This window comes from Frankliniella occidentalis, unplaced genomic scaffold (genome assembly GCF_000697945.3).
Source record: "Frankliniella occidentalis isolate FOCC.00 unplaced genomic scaffold, Focc_3.1 Scaffold135, whole genome shotgun sequence".
NCBI classification, from domain to species: Eukaryota; Metazoa; Arthropoda; class Insecta; order Thysanoptera; family Thripidae; genus Frankliniella; species Frankliniella occidentalis.
The window spans coordinates 586,977-598,972 of NW_026267262.1; the positions used below are offsets into that span (position 1 = coordinate 586,977).

General features: G+C 52.0%; 2 protein-coding genes across 3 annotated transcripts in view; one reads left to right on the top strand and one right to left on the bottom strand.

Annotated features, from left to right (window-relative positions):
- The window catches only part of LOC113205850 (uncharacterized), a 237,565-nt gene extending 230,031 nt beyond the window's left edge, over positions 1–7,534 (bottom strand). Inside the window, exon 1 of one of the 2 annotated variants that reach the window (XM_052270728.1) lies at positions 7,476–7,534. The gene's annotated coding sequence lies outside the window, so the exon portion shown is untranslated. Of the gene's footprint in view, positions 1–3,221; positions 3,657–7,475 lie in introns of those variants that run through there. The other variant, XM_052270725.1, reaches the window with a different exon arrangement.
- Positions 7,535–8,048: 514 nt separating this feature from the next.
- Positions 8,049–9,215, top strand: LOC113214875 (uncharacterized). The gene is made up of 2 exons (XM_026434371.2): positions 8,049–8,217; positions 8,876–9,215. The coding sequence occupies exons 1-2, from the start codon at positions 8,164–8,166 to the stop codon at positions 9,122–9,124; spliced, it is 303 nt and encodes a 100-aa protein (XP_026290156.1). The 5' UTR covers positions 8,049–8,163; the 3' UTR covers positions 9,125–9,215.
- The last annotated feature ends 2,781 nt before the right edge of the window (positions 9,216–11,996 follow it).

Consider the following 11,996-nt stretch of genomic DNA (forward strand, 5'->3'; position numbering starts at 1 on the left):
AGAGAAGGGGGGGGGGGCTAGAAAAGTGGGAAGGGGCACTTTAGTGTACATTCCCGGGCTGCGAAAACCAAGAGGATGGGGGGGGAGAGGGAGGGGGTAAGCTCAGCTTGGCAAGGCGAGCGCTTGGATCAGGCGGCCGGACCAAGCAAACCCTGTAACGTTTGGGAACACTGTTGAGGGAAAAAAGGGGGCATGAGACGAGGGGGTAAGGGCAGGATAGGGGGCGCTGGAGAGTGTGGGGGGGCGGAGGGAGGGGGTAACCACAAGCCGGTCTCCAATGCGGGCAAGCCGTCGAAGTCTGGTCCAAGGCAGCCATTACATTACACTCCAGTTCCATTCGCAAAGTGTGTGAGAGAGAGAGAGAGGCAGAGATAAAGGGGGAGAGGGTAATGTGAGGAGAGCAGAGCAGAGAGAGAGAGAGAGAGGGGCTGGTGCACGACCGCCGGGCCATTCCGCGCCCACCCCCGCGGGGCCACCCCCATCCGCCACGCTCCGCCACCTCCGCCGATTGTCTCTCGTGGTCCCCAGCCCCGCGCGCCCGCGCTAGGCCGTGGTGGTGGTCGCCAAGGTCACCTGGATCACCCCGCCCCGCCAACGTCAACCGTGATAGCCTCTTTAGAGCAGAGAGGCCGCTCTATACCTCGGGCCGAGGCCTCGGCAGCTCGAGCGGCCGTTAGACCCAGGCCTTATTCGCTCGGACTGGAAAAACAATCCTCTCTCACGATATTGGCAAACACTGCCATCTTTCTTTTCAGCAGATGAAACCACCTTCTCTATACATAGTATTCAAAGCAGCTTGAAAGAGCGTGACGCGAAATATCACAAGGAAAAGTGTGCGGCAGTCCTGACATCGCGACAGAATGTGTCACACACACGTTTTTAGTGCACACTTTTCAGTGTAAGTCATACAGTTTTCTGTGAATGACCTGGTTGACTTGATTTTGACCCGTGCGCCTTTCCTATCCACAAAAGGCGGCAAAACGAGAGCCGGTCGAGCAGTGCATTGCATAGCAAAGGGCAGCGTGCACCTGTGCCCGCAGGGCCTAAACAACTTTCCTTTTCGGAAAAGCAAAACAACGAGAAGAAGCCCGAAACAAAAACAACAACAACAATGCGCGCGCAGTAAACAACGATAGCCCTTTTACCCCTCCCTTGGACAGTCGCCTTCCCTCTCCTATACTCCGTCTTGTTTGAATAAATCATGAGAAGTGCGTGTTTTACTCCCGAACGTGATTTCACAGGCCGGTCCCTGGTCTCGCACCTCCACACGTGTGAGGAAAGAGAGGGAGAGGGGGGGGGGAGAGGGAGGATACAGCAGAAGAGAGGAAACGAGAGAGAGAGACGGGACAGCGCAGGATGCAGGCTTGTCAAACTACACACTATTTTTAATCCCGAGTTAACCTTTTCCGAGGCGCGCTCTGCTCCGCCCTCGCCCTGCCCCATTCACACCAAAACATAACCTTCAAAAACCGATACATAAACAAGAAGCGCGGCCGGAAATACTTAGCGCGGCCGCGAGTGACAGCGGACATCGAAAAAGAAAACGCGCTGTTCAATTTAAAATTTGGAACAAGACAATGCGGCATCGAGGGGAAAACAAATTGATTCACCGATCAAAACATGCTTCAAGCTATTTTCGTTTTAAGTCTCTGCGAGTTCTTCGAAATATACTCTACGAGTTGGTGCAGCTAAGAGGAACAAGCCGCGACTTATTTCGTCTTTTTCCGGCCCTTTTGATAGTGTGTCGTCGTGGGATATAAGGGAGAAGGACAGCACAGGAGGGACGGGCTGGGGCACTTTCTTTGTTTTATTCGAAAAGTTTCTACGCCAGCGCGGCACCACGCGTCCACTTCAATCGACGAACGACGCCACTGTCCGTCGACACACACCCACACATACGCGTGCCCGCTCACCATCGTCTCGCTTCAATCACTCGATGCCAGCACCGAGTACCTGGTAGATACACATACGCTACGCAACGATGCTCTTCGCGAAAAATCGTAAAGGCATATTTGAAGTCCTCTTTTATTTTCAGCAAATAAATACATTCGCCAGTTAGTTTGTTAAGTCTTTTGGCTATTGTGTGTCGCGCAAAGGTACATGAGAGGTTCCCGCTAAAGCGCCAACAATGAAGACGAACATAGCACATACAAACACCAGGCATAGTAGTGAAGCCCGCCGCAGACTGCCCGCGCGCGCACCCCTTTTACATACACGGTTAGCTAAACCGAATAAACCCAGGGTAACTCCCCTTGCTCCCCCCGATCTCCATTTTCCTTTTTCCTCGATTTACCGCACTCGATTTGATGCAGAGAATGAGAAATCATGCAAATGACACTCACGACTACAACACATACTCTGCAGAGCTCGTTGGATCGCGACGGTCACCTGCCCCCCGTGCCTCCCCCCGCCCCCTCCTCCTCCCCTTCGCTCCTGTTTCACTCGGATTGCAACCTGACTGTGACAGCGAGCGACGTCACGGATCACGGGAGCAGGAATACAAGGCGAGGCTATGGCGCGGCGTGGGACTACTCGGGGAACGCGACGGTGAAGGGACGACGGAACCTCGGCACAGGCCAGTTCCACGCTCCGCCGCCGTCCGCGGCCGCAGCAACGGAGGACTCTCAAATGAATTTGCAGGATTTCCAGAGTGGACTGGTGGGTCATGCATGCAAATTCATTAAAAGTTTACGTCACGTCACTTGCGACACTGAACGACTAACGCTCGTCGACTCAAGAATGAGGGTTAACGAGCCGTTCAACCGTTGAACAGTGTTCACATCTGACAATAGTTCAGGTATTCAGGTACACGATTTTCTATAAGAGACACGCCTGCTTTTTAGATAACAATGAAAAGCTTCCCCTTTAGAAAACAGCCAAAAGAGGATTTCCTCGTTCTATGGGCGTAGGCGGTCACTATGGGGGGTGACAGTCTTTTTTTCGCCAATAACGATAGTGTAGGGGCAAAGAAACAATAAAGCATTCCGGTAAAGCTGAAGTGCAGAAGAATGCATGGAACAAGAAAACGGAAGTCACTATGTGAAATCATAGCTATTTGCATTTTCTTCTTCCTCCCATTCTTCTCCATTTCAGCTTTACTGGCTAATGCTTTATACGGACAACCTGCCCATCAAATGGACTCATGCCACTTTCGGCTCGATGTGCTCGGGCCTGGATCCGGATTCGGCCGGCAGGATCTCTGAACAGTGAGTCGACCTTACCTGCTTCCGCTTTAAACTGTCGGCTGAGGAGCTAAGCAGTGCGATGAAGGTATCCAACGTATCCGGGGGGAGAGGGCGAAGCGTATCCTCGGTATCCGACCAGGTTACCGGCGGCCACATAGCGCATCCAGCATATCACACACACACCACTGGCACCAACCACAAAATTAGGATGATTATTTTTATGGCTTCTTTATTCTTTTTGATTTTTTTATGGCAGGATGCCTGCCTCGTCACACGCTCCCGCTTGGACACAGCGGCACACACACACACACACACAGACACACACACTGACTCTCGCGGGCGGCACTGTTGAGCGTGATGCTGTTCGCGCGGGCTGGAGATCGCGCCGGAGCGGACGCGGCGGAGAGAGAGACGGGGAGGACGGGCAACGCGCGCGCGCACAACACAACCCCTCGACACCGCAGCCGGCCGACAACTGGCGGCGGCTCGGCTCGGCCAGCGTCCCGACGCGCCGCGCCGCGCCGCGCCACGCCACGCCACGCCACGCGCGCCAGGAGGGGAAGGGGTGAGGCTGGAGAGAGGCGGGGAGTCTGCTGGGGGGCGAGACAAGGATGGAGGCGGCGAGAGGGCTCTGCGGGAGGGAGAGAGACGGGGAGAGAGGAGGAGGAGAGGTGTCACGGCGGCAGGACAGGTCTGGCAAGCACCGAGAGCGAAATAAGTAATAACCACACGGTCAGGATTCGGAATCAGGCGCACGAAGCAGCGAGTCGAGTTGTGCGGGAGAGCCTGGCAGGGCGGGGGGAGAGACAGAGAGATGAGGAGGAGGGAGAGAGCCGGGGGAGAGCGCGCGGGGGAGGGGGCATAAATTCGACTGAGCTGCGGTGGCGACGACGTCTGTCACGTCATACGGCGCGCGGCGGCTGCGGCTGCGGCTGCTCGCCGTGGCGTTTGGTGACAGTTGAAGAGGATCCCCATCCCTCCAGCACGCCGCCTCCTCGCCGTCACCGTCGCCATCCTGCACCAAGAGGAAGGCGTGCGAGAGGGGCCGCAGCGCTACGGTGGTGCTCTTGCTCGAGAATGCGAAAAACAAACCGTTCTTCCAAAACCGGGTATGAGAAATTGCCCCTCTTTGTAGATTTCCAGCACAAAAAGGCCCAAATTCATTGCTGTTGCTGTTTCCTTTTCCGCTGCTAATGGTCGATCTGATCACGTGCCTCCACGGGCTACATAGTATGAGAACCTGTCAGATCAGTTTCCATGCCCGTTCTCTGTCTAAGAGGTTAGGACATGGGGAAACCACCATGAAACATTTTCATACCCGCACAGTGGAAATAGTTTTTGTTTTCACTTCCGCTTTACATACCCCGCCATAACCTTTACGGTTTACTCTCATGATCTGCAACGGCGTTCTCTTCTCTAGGTTTTTCAGGTCCAGTTTCAATCAGACCCTGGTTCGGATCAAGTAAGAATTAGATTCAGATACACGAGTTGTCTCAAAGCAGACAGACGCAGGGAGGGGGCGGGAGGCGGGCAATACTAGAACTGGTATGAGAAACTGCTGCATTTCGAAGAGTTCGCGTTGTCTCAACACGGCGCTTGGAGGGGAACGCTTACTTCCATCTCTTACTCTCTTTAGTTTATATTCTGAGGGGCGAAACAACTCGTTTTTCGCACTGTGGCCAAAGGGAAAAAATTTAGAAGGAAATTTTTGAGTTCCAAAAGTACTCATTTTGGGTAGGGTAGTAGAGAAAAGGGGTCAAAAGGGAAAAAATAGGTCAAAAAAGGCCAAAAAGAGAAATTTCGCTGTCCTTCGAGGTAAAAACGCCCACTAGGATCTGGCAACTCTGCGCGCAGTGGCCCCCCCGTGAGGCATTACCGGCGATACCGCGCGAGGGCCGCGTCGGCCGAGCGGCCCGCTCAGTATCAGTCACGGCGCATTAAAAATGTCAACCGGAGGAACTGGTTTCCTTCCAATCGCTGCTGCCGCTGCTGCAGCTGCAGCGGCGGCAGGGCTCGGGCGATAGCGCCGCAGAGTCCCGCTCGGACATATTTCTGAAATCCACACTCTAACAAACACATAACCATCGCTCTGTCACGCGCGCCGCGCCGCCGCTTGTTCCCGCGAGTGCGAGCGAGACAGAGGAGACGACGCTAGGAAGAGCGCAGGGTGAGAGGGAGAATTTCTCATACCAAACTCGCTAGCGAGACGGCGCGTTTGGCTGCAAGACGAACTACCACAGTGTGAGGTTTGTATGGGGGCAGGCATCGGAGACCCTACGAGTGCTTCCTAGCTCTACCGTAACCAAAGCGTTTGCCATTTTTCCTAGGGGTTGGCATTGTAGCATCGCTAGTGCAACGATTCGGAGGTACTCGTCGAGAGGGGTATACTGGTCCGATTTATCTCTAAATCCCCCCTCTTTTCGCTCCTCCTCCGCTGGCCTTCCCCTCCCCTTCCCCCAACTCCTCTTCCTCCACCTTCTTTCTTCCAATGCGCGCCCGGGCACTCCGCCGTTCCGGCGACACGGTAAGATATACGAACGACTTGCGTCCGCCACGCTCCGCCACGCTCCGCCACTTGGGCCACCGCAACAATAACACAATGCCCCCGCACCCGGAGCCGTTGTTGTTGGTGCCCGTTGGGTGCCGGTTGGTACCCGTTGGTCCCCCTGCGCACAGCGCCGCCGCCAGCCGCCACAGCGCCCAAGAGACTGGACTGGAATCCCACAGGGACGTTATCGCCGAGGCGATCCGCGCGCGAAACAGGGCGTGGCGGGGACCAGTCTGGCCAACCAGAGAGTGACACTGCCCCGCGCTCTTAATCTTAAGTAGCGGTTTTATCTTAACGTGTGGGTGGCTAGCGTAGCGTGGCGTGGTTGGCTGCGGCGGTCGCACAAGGGAGGGAAGACCACCCCGCTGGCGGGAGCAGGCAGGGCAGCCAACCGAACGACGCACAAAAACCGGGGCGGACGGGCAGCAGGCTTTGTCGTTTGGCAGCCGCGCCGGCATCGGTTGGCAGCACCGCGCGCTTTGCACTCTGCCGGGCGGGAGGTTTCTCATACCCGATCGGCATCGGCCGGGACCCATCTACTGAGTGGACCCCTCCGGCGGCGCCCCCATTCCTTTTCTCGCGAACCGAAAGAGTAATCAACATGAAAACACGGCTCCATCTCTTCACACCTCGACGCGGCCAAGACGCCTCTCTTCTCGACATCCCTCTCTCTTTCGCACACCGTCCTCGACCCGTCTCTCTCCTTCAGCCGGCGAAAGACAAGTGAGAGTGACAGAGGGGGGCCCTCAAACAGCAACAACAACAGCAGTCGTTGTGTCGTCCTCTTTCGTCATCATGCAAGCCGAGGAGGAGGAGGAGGACGGGGAGGGGCCTCCACCGTCGTGTTCTCTCCCCGCGGGCCGGCGGACAGGACGCCATTCTCCATCCTCTCTCTCTCTCTCTCTCTCTCTCTCTCTCTCTCTCTCTCTCTCTCTCTCTCTCTCTGGGGTGAGTGACGGAGGAGGGGCGCGACAGAGCGGTCGCACATGCAGAATACGAAGAAGACACCGTGTCTGCTCTACATAGCGGAGGTGACCGGTCGGTGGCGTATCTTTCTGCCGTATGTGGCTAGCGGATACATCGTATGAACAGGACGGACGGATGGAACACTAAACGCAGCGACATTAATACTCTTTGGCAACAACTTAAAGAACCTGTCTCTTAAAGAAATAGCAACTTAATGCACAATGTGGCAAACGAGAATAACATGCACTTTTTCGAGCGCAATGAATTATGCTTTTAGATTTAGATTAGATGCAGTTTAACTACAACGCGCCAAGTACCTGCACACAGTGAATAATAGTCGTAATTTTATATGGAAAAAAATCCACGTGTGTGTTGTAAAATTACAATTTGAAATTGTAAATTTACAAGCACTTTGTGTCGACTTGGAATTGATGAAAGAGTAGGCTGTCGCAAATTAACAACATATTTGGAAATAAAATTTACAACAAATGTTGTAGATTTACGAGGATATTTCTCACAGTGCCACAATGGCGAACTGTTGCCGTGGCGTGACAGCACGCCAAGCAAGCACCCACCGCGAAGCACGGTGCCCAAAACTGCTCGCTGTACGGCACATTCCCGTCCCGCTTTTGAGATTAAATTCCTTGGCAATACAAACACACAACCTTTCTCCTTATCCTTTTATTTGTTTTTTTTTTTTTTTCCGCTTCTTGTTTTATTTTATTCATATGCCACGAGTCGTCTTAGTCCGACACGCGTTCGCATTCGGTCTCTACCTGATTCGGCGTCTTCATGGGGAATGCCTCTCCTTCGGAAAACGCCTGGAACAAAAAAAATGTTTAAAGCGTTAGGTAGTGTTTGCGTCAATTTTCGTACTCATGTCTGCAGGCCTGCGAAGATATATCATGGCAGTGTCGTATACAAATATGTGAATAATTTGATACACATAATATTTTGCAATATTTGTATTTACGAGAAAGTATTTACACATAAAACATGTTTTGAAACACGTGCTGTATGACCAACTTTTGCAAGTTAATTTGAAATAGTAGACCACGTTTAGTAATGCTACAAAAAACTTTAGTAATCCTGCAGAATTTCTTGATACGTTATAATGGCACAAAAGTAGTTTCCTGCGCAAATTTACACGTAGTTTTAAGTTCTAATTGTAGGCGGTGCACTCCATTCAATACGTTATTGTTCTGTAGAATCTGTAGTGACACATCAGGAGAAAGTAAATACACGTCATCATTTACTTAGAAGTCTTCCGCACCTGGTCCTCCTTTGTGGGCAAAAGTTATAGTCCATCAGTGCTGATTACACAATCACAGCGTTTGTGGTACTTGAACTTGGAACAGACGGAGGCCAGACCTATTGCACTGGGAACGATATAAAACCATCACTCTGACAGCGCTCGTCCACAGAACACAGTGCAGCAGTTCACTACGCGTTCACCAGTTCACCATGAAGTCCCTGCTGTGTGTTGTTCTAGCGTTGGGATGCATTGCATTGGCACAGGTAGGATACAAGTGTCTTATTTTAAGGAGCCTCGGAGCGGTACTGGCGTTGTAAATACCACAGCGTGAAAAAAAAACCTTCCGAACGATTGTCGCTGCTTTGTAATAATTGTGAAACAATTGCGAACGGTGGTTTTCTTCGGAATGCGACGAAAATCCTACATGATTGCGAAGAAATTTCTTCGAAGGATTGAAGCAGTCTAAACTGTGATACTGTACGACTTTCGAGTTTTCTAGAGTACCGTAACAAGAATTTTTTGAATTTGTAGAGGAAGTTGCCGAAATTACAATAGGCGAGATTTCCTCTTGCTTCTAAGTACTCATTTTAAACAGATAACCAGATCTCCAGTCAAATTATATAAAGAGGATCTTAACCCTTTGGTATCATGCTCGTTATGAAACGACACGAATCGTATTTAATTTTTCCAAGTGTATTCTACCTTGACAATCCGAAATGTTTTCCAAAATTGATCTTTACGAAATTTACTGCTAACTTTACGCGAAAAAAAAGATAACTGACAGCATTTTGTAAATTTTGTCTTACGGAACATTTCATAACATTTTATTTTTCTTGACGTCACGGAAACTTTTGACAGTTAGGTAGCGGAATCAAGCACTTGTCGCACACCACCTTTACGCATGTTGTTCTGAAATTGCAGGCCACAGCAGTGTCGGAGCGCGAAACGTTTGGGCTCGTTGAGCAAGACTCGAAGTTCATGAAATGCGCCGCTCGTCTCGGCACAGACATTGTTGCGGGACTGCAGGCCGTGGCCGGATTCTTCACAATCACTTTGGCTATCCCCGTGTTCGGCCTCATCATCGCACCCCTCATCACCCTCTATGGTCTCGTCACCATGCCCGTCATGCTCTACCAAGACATGGTCGCCTGCTTCGGAGAGCCCATCTGATAGACATAAGACCCAAAACAACTCAGGACATGGCTGAATCATCGACTACTCGTGACATTTACTAATGCAAATAAAAATATAACAAACACAACCAGGCGATTGATATGGACTACAGGTCCAATAAGTCGCAGAATTTCGTTCAAAAGTGTCGAATGGTTCGAGACTTAGGATCCCGTACAGCACATTGCAGGTGCAACCTTCTTCACATGGACATTCATGCCTAAGCATAAGGTAAAATATAACCAAACAACACAGAAAAAATTATTTTCAACAAGTAGTAAATAATACAATTTTTCGCAATCTTTAATAAGAATATGAAAATATTAAAAAAAATCCAACTAACATCGGAAACATACTTACGAAGTTAATTCAGAGAAGAATCAGGTCAATGTTCATAACTAATTATAACTGATTATAACTTATTTCGGACAGAAGTCTAAAAGTTCATACATACTAATCAATTTCGGTATTGGCTCCACGGCGAGGAGGAGGCCACCAAACTGTGGACAAAGTCTAGAAAAGGGACTAGGAAATGAGACGGTGGGGCGGCAGGAGGACGGCGGGCGGGTGGGGCGAGCCACCTGAGTTATGTGATGCAGGTGGGCCGGTGCGGGCTGATTGTCCAGAGTCCAGGCTGCGGGGCGGGGCGGGCGACATCCGGCGCCCCGCCCCGCGACGACGACATCGGCCATCGATTCCCTGATGTGTTCAAGGGCAGAGTTAGGAAACTAACAAAACGGAAAGAAAACGATTAGACAAATAGAAACAACAAGAAGGAGAGAAGGGGAGAGTGACCGGCGCCGCGGACGACAGACGACAGAGTCGCAGCCAGCACCCTTATTTTCGCCGCCCTCAATATATATTGCGGGGCAAGGCATGGCCGGGTCGTGAAAATGAATGAAGTCAGGTGCAGGTGGGTCCCAAACCAACACGGGCAGCAGCCAGCCCAGGCTGCCAGCTCGGGCTGGCCAGCTATCCCGCCGGCCCCGGGACCCGGGATCCGCCCGCGCGCCCGCCCCAAACCAAACCCCAACGGTAATCAAACCGAGATGCTAGTCGCACCTGTGCCGCAGGCCCCCGTCGTACGTACGTTGCCGGAGCCCGGGCTGCAAGGTGCGACAAGGACAACACACACACAAACACACGCACGCACACACCTACACACAACTACACACACACACCGTCTGCCTTGTTGTTCACTACCTTGCGTTACTATCTGGAACAAACCGGCGGCACCTTGTCAGACGAACGGGACCCTCGGGGGGCCGGTGGAGGACCCCAGCGGGGCACAAAACACAAAGGCTACGATTATTCATAGTCACGGCATCACACACACACACACACACACACACACACACACACACATCCTTGACGCGCACCCTATAGGAAGAAGGCTACCTATTACGCCACTAACAACAAAATAGCAGTATCCATAGCCTGAGGGGGCCGCGCTATGCACCGGTGGGAGGGGCCGGGCCGGGCAGCGCGCGTGCGGATCAATGCGAGGGAGAGAGAGGAAGAGAGAGAGATATGAAGAGAGGGTGCTGGACTGGGCTGTCGGCAGGTGTTCTGTGAGGCGAGTGAGTCGACGTCGAGGTGCGTTCGGCCAGGCCTCTCTGCCCCGTGGCAACGGGGCGTGGCGGGGCGTGGCGGGGGGAGGGGCAGGGCGGGGCGGTTAACGTCTCAATCGCCACGCACGCAGGCCGGCCTGGCCGGCGAGGCGCGGCTGGATCAGAGCTGATCTACCAGTCCAATGATCGGTGAAGGAGACCGCGCGCGCGCAGGCCGGCCGTCCAGTCAAGCGAGGAGGAGCAAGAGCCAAGGCGAGGGCCGGCCCGAGGACAAGCGAAGCGGCAACGGCCTCGGCCTCCACCGCACGCATTCCAAGGACTTTCTTCAGTACTCCAAGATATGAGTGGCAATTATTTTTGTGAGCGTTAGGGAAAGGCATGAAGAAGTTGTCAGTACTATACACTCAACAACGGCTTAGTTCAAAATTCGCCTTGGGACTTCTTAAGGTTTTTGTGCTGTTGTAAATTTATTCGGGAATTCTTTAGTATTACCGAATGTTTTGCTAGTATTACAATTACGGTATGAAGAAAACGTCTAGTAATACATAAAAGCTATCGAGTTGAACACTTGCAAGTGTAACAAAACTACGTTGATTATACTTGCAATTACTTGCAATTGCGCACTAAGTGCGAATCAGTTGCACTTGAACTTTATCAGTAGTGCGACACACGCCTGCTATCGCTGCGCTCCTTGGCCTTGGGTCAATTGCTTCGCGAAGAGTTCGTGCTCCTGCGTGGCGCCGAGCTATTATGGGCCAGCGGACTCGCTCTTGAGCCTTCCTATAAGTGACGACACACTATTGCAGGGTTTTATACTGGCCACGATTGTCATTTATCAAGTACGTTCTAGTGGATTTTCGAGGCTTCTCATTGGCTGATTTTTAACTAGAACGTATCCAATAAATGGCAATGGTGGCCAGTCTAAACCCTGCATTACACACCACAAAGTTTTTCAACTACGCAGCAGCGATACACCCACTACTTGTGGTCGTTGTTTTTAAACTGAAGTGTTGATGTTGAACACCTGATTAGGAAGAGTGCCATCTAGCAAAGTTTCAAGTGCATGCCGAGCTGAACTTTGGTCGAGGGCAGGAGCGTATACTTAGTTCACCGACGAAAAAGAAATCGAACGTACCGTATCACACGACAGCAGCACGGAGAGAAAGGTAATTGGAAATTCCGGATACGTTTTACTAAATTTGAATATTTCGCCAGTTATCTTTATGGCGATTATGAAACAAACAAGGGGCTCGTGATCGATATGCAGGACCCCTGGGCGCCCGCGCCCGCCCCCCTCCCCC